This window comes from Colobus angolensis, unplaced genomic scaffold (genome assembly GCF_000951035.1).
Source record: "Colobus angolensis palliatus isolate OR3802 unplaced genomic scaffold, Cang.pa_1.0 Scaffold43, whole genome shotgun sequence".
Taxonomy (NCBI): domain Eukaryota; kingdom Metazoa; phylum Chordata; class Mammalia; order Primates; family Cercopithecidae; genus Colobus; species Colobus angolensis.
The window spans coordinates 148,415-149,504 of record NW_012117710.1 but is presented as its reverse complement, the minus strand read 5'-3'; the positions used below and the strand labels follow the sequence as shown (position 1 = coordinate 149,504).

The 1,090-nt window shown below is 59.3% G+C and overlaps 1 protein-coding gene across 1 annotated transcript in view; it reads right to left on the bottom strand.

Moving 5' to 3' along the window:
• The window catches only part of PLCXD1 (phosphatidylinositol-specific phospholipase C, X domain containing 1), a 32,077-nt gene that overhangs the window by 9,785 nt on the left and 21,202 nt on the right, over window positions 1-1,090 (bottom strand). Inside the window, exon 4 of the mRNA XM_011956988.1 lies at window positions 203-341. Within this exon, the coding sequence (XP_011812378.1) occupies window positions 203-341 (139 nt within the window). The remainder of the gene's footprint in view (window positions 1-202; window positions 342-1,090) is intronic.

Below are 1,090 nucleotides of genomic sequence, written 5' to 3'. Positions count from 1 at the left end.
CCATCTCAAAAAAAAAAAAAAAAAGCAACAGAGAGAAATCCCCGTCACAGATTCCCAGGGGTCAGCGTCTCCTGTCTGGGTCTGCAGGTGACGTCCCCATCCCATTAAAGGCCAAGCATCTCCTGTCCAGATCTGCATGTGGCCGTTTCATCCCCACGGGAGCTTGGCCACCGCCGGCTCTCCCCGTTGCGTCCCCCTCAGCCCGGCCGCACCTCCACCAGGGCCGTTGTGTACACCATGTGGACAAAGTGCAGATTCTTCTCCGAGCCTTCCAGCATGTGAGCGATCCGCAGGTCCAGGTACCGCACCCCGGCGTCCAGCTGCTCCGTGACGTCCAGCGCCTGTGGATAGAGGCTGCCGTCATGTCGGCCTGGCTGAGCGCCGCGTCTGGGGGCTCAGGAACGGGCTGCGAGGTTGTCCACCCACACGTCCTGCTGTCCAGGGGGACGTGGATGTTGAAACAACAGCTGTTTGTTGGTGCTGGGAGCTCTGCAGCCACGGGGACCTGCATTTGGAAAAGCTGATCTCTGGGCACCTGGCCTCTTTCAACAGAGCCTGCGAGACTCTGTCCTGGGGAAATGCACCTGCCCCCGCCCTGACACGGGTCTCACTCACGTCCCTGCAGATCCCCAGTCACCCTCTTTCCGGCTGTCACCGGAAGGGGCTGCAGTTGGGGCAGAATCTGCTACGGTCGGTCCTCAGTGCCCAGGACAGTCTCTAGGAAGCATCACTAGCGTGAGGGACACCAGGAGGTGCCAAGACAGAGCGGTGGGGGGGTGGCTGGGATGGAGACAGCAAGGGGCTTGGGGGGTGAGGTGGGTGGGAAACTGTTTCAGGAAAAACTGAGGACAGAGAGAAATGCAGGAAAAGGAACCAGCACTTCCCCTCCCTCCACACACAGCAGCACTAGGAAATGCAAAATTGTTTTTTCATTTTTTTTGAGATGGAGTTTCGTTCTGTCGCCCAGGCTGGAGTGCAGCGGCATGATCTCAACTCACTGCAAGCTCCGCCTCCCGGGTTCAATTGATTCTCCTGCCTCAGCCTCCCGAGTAGCTGGGACTACAGGCACCCGCCACCACGCCCGGCTAAT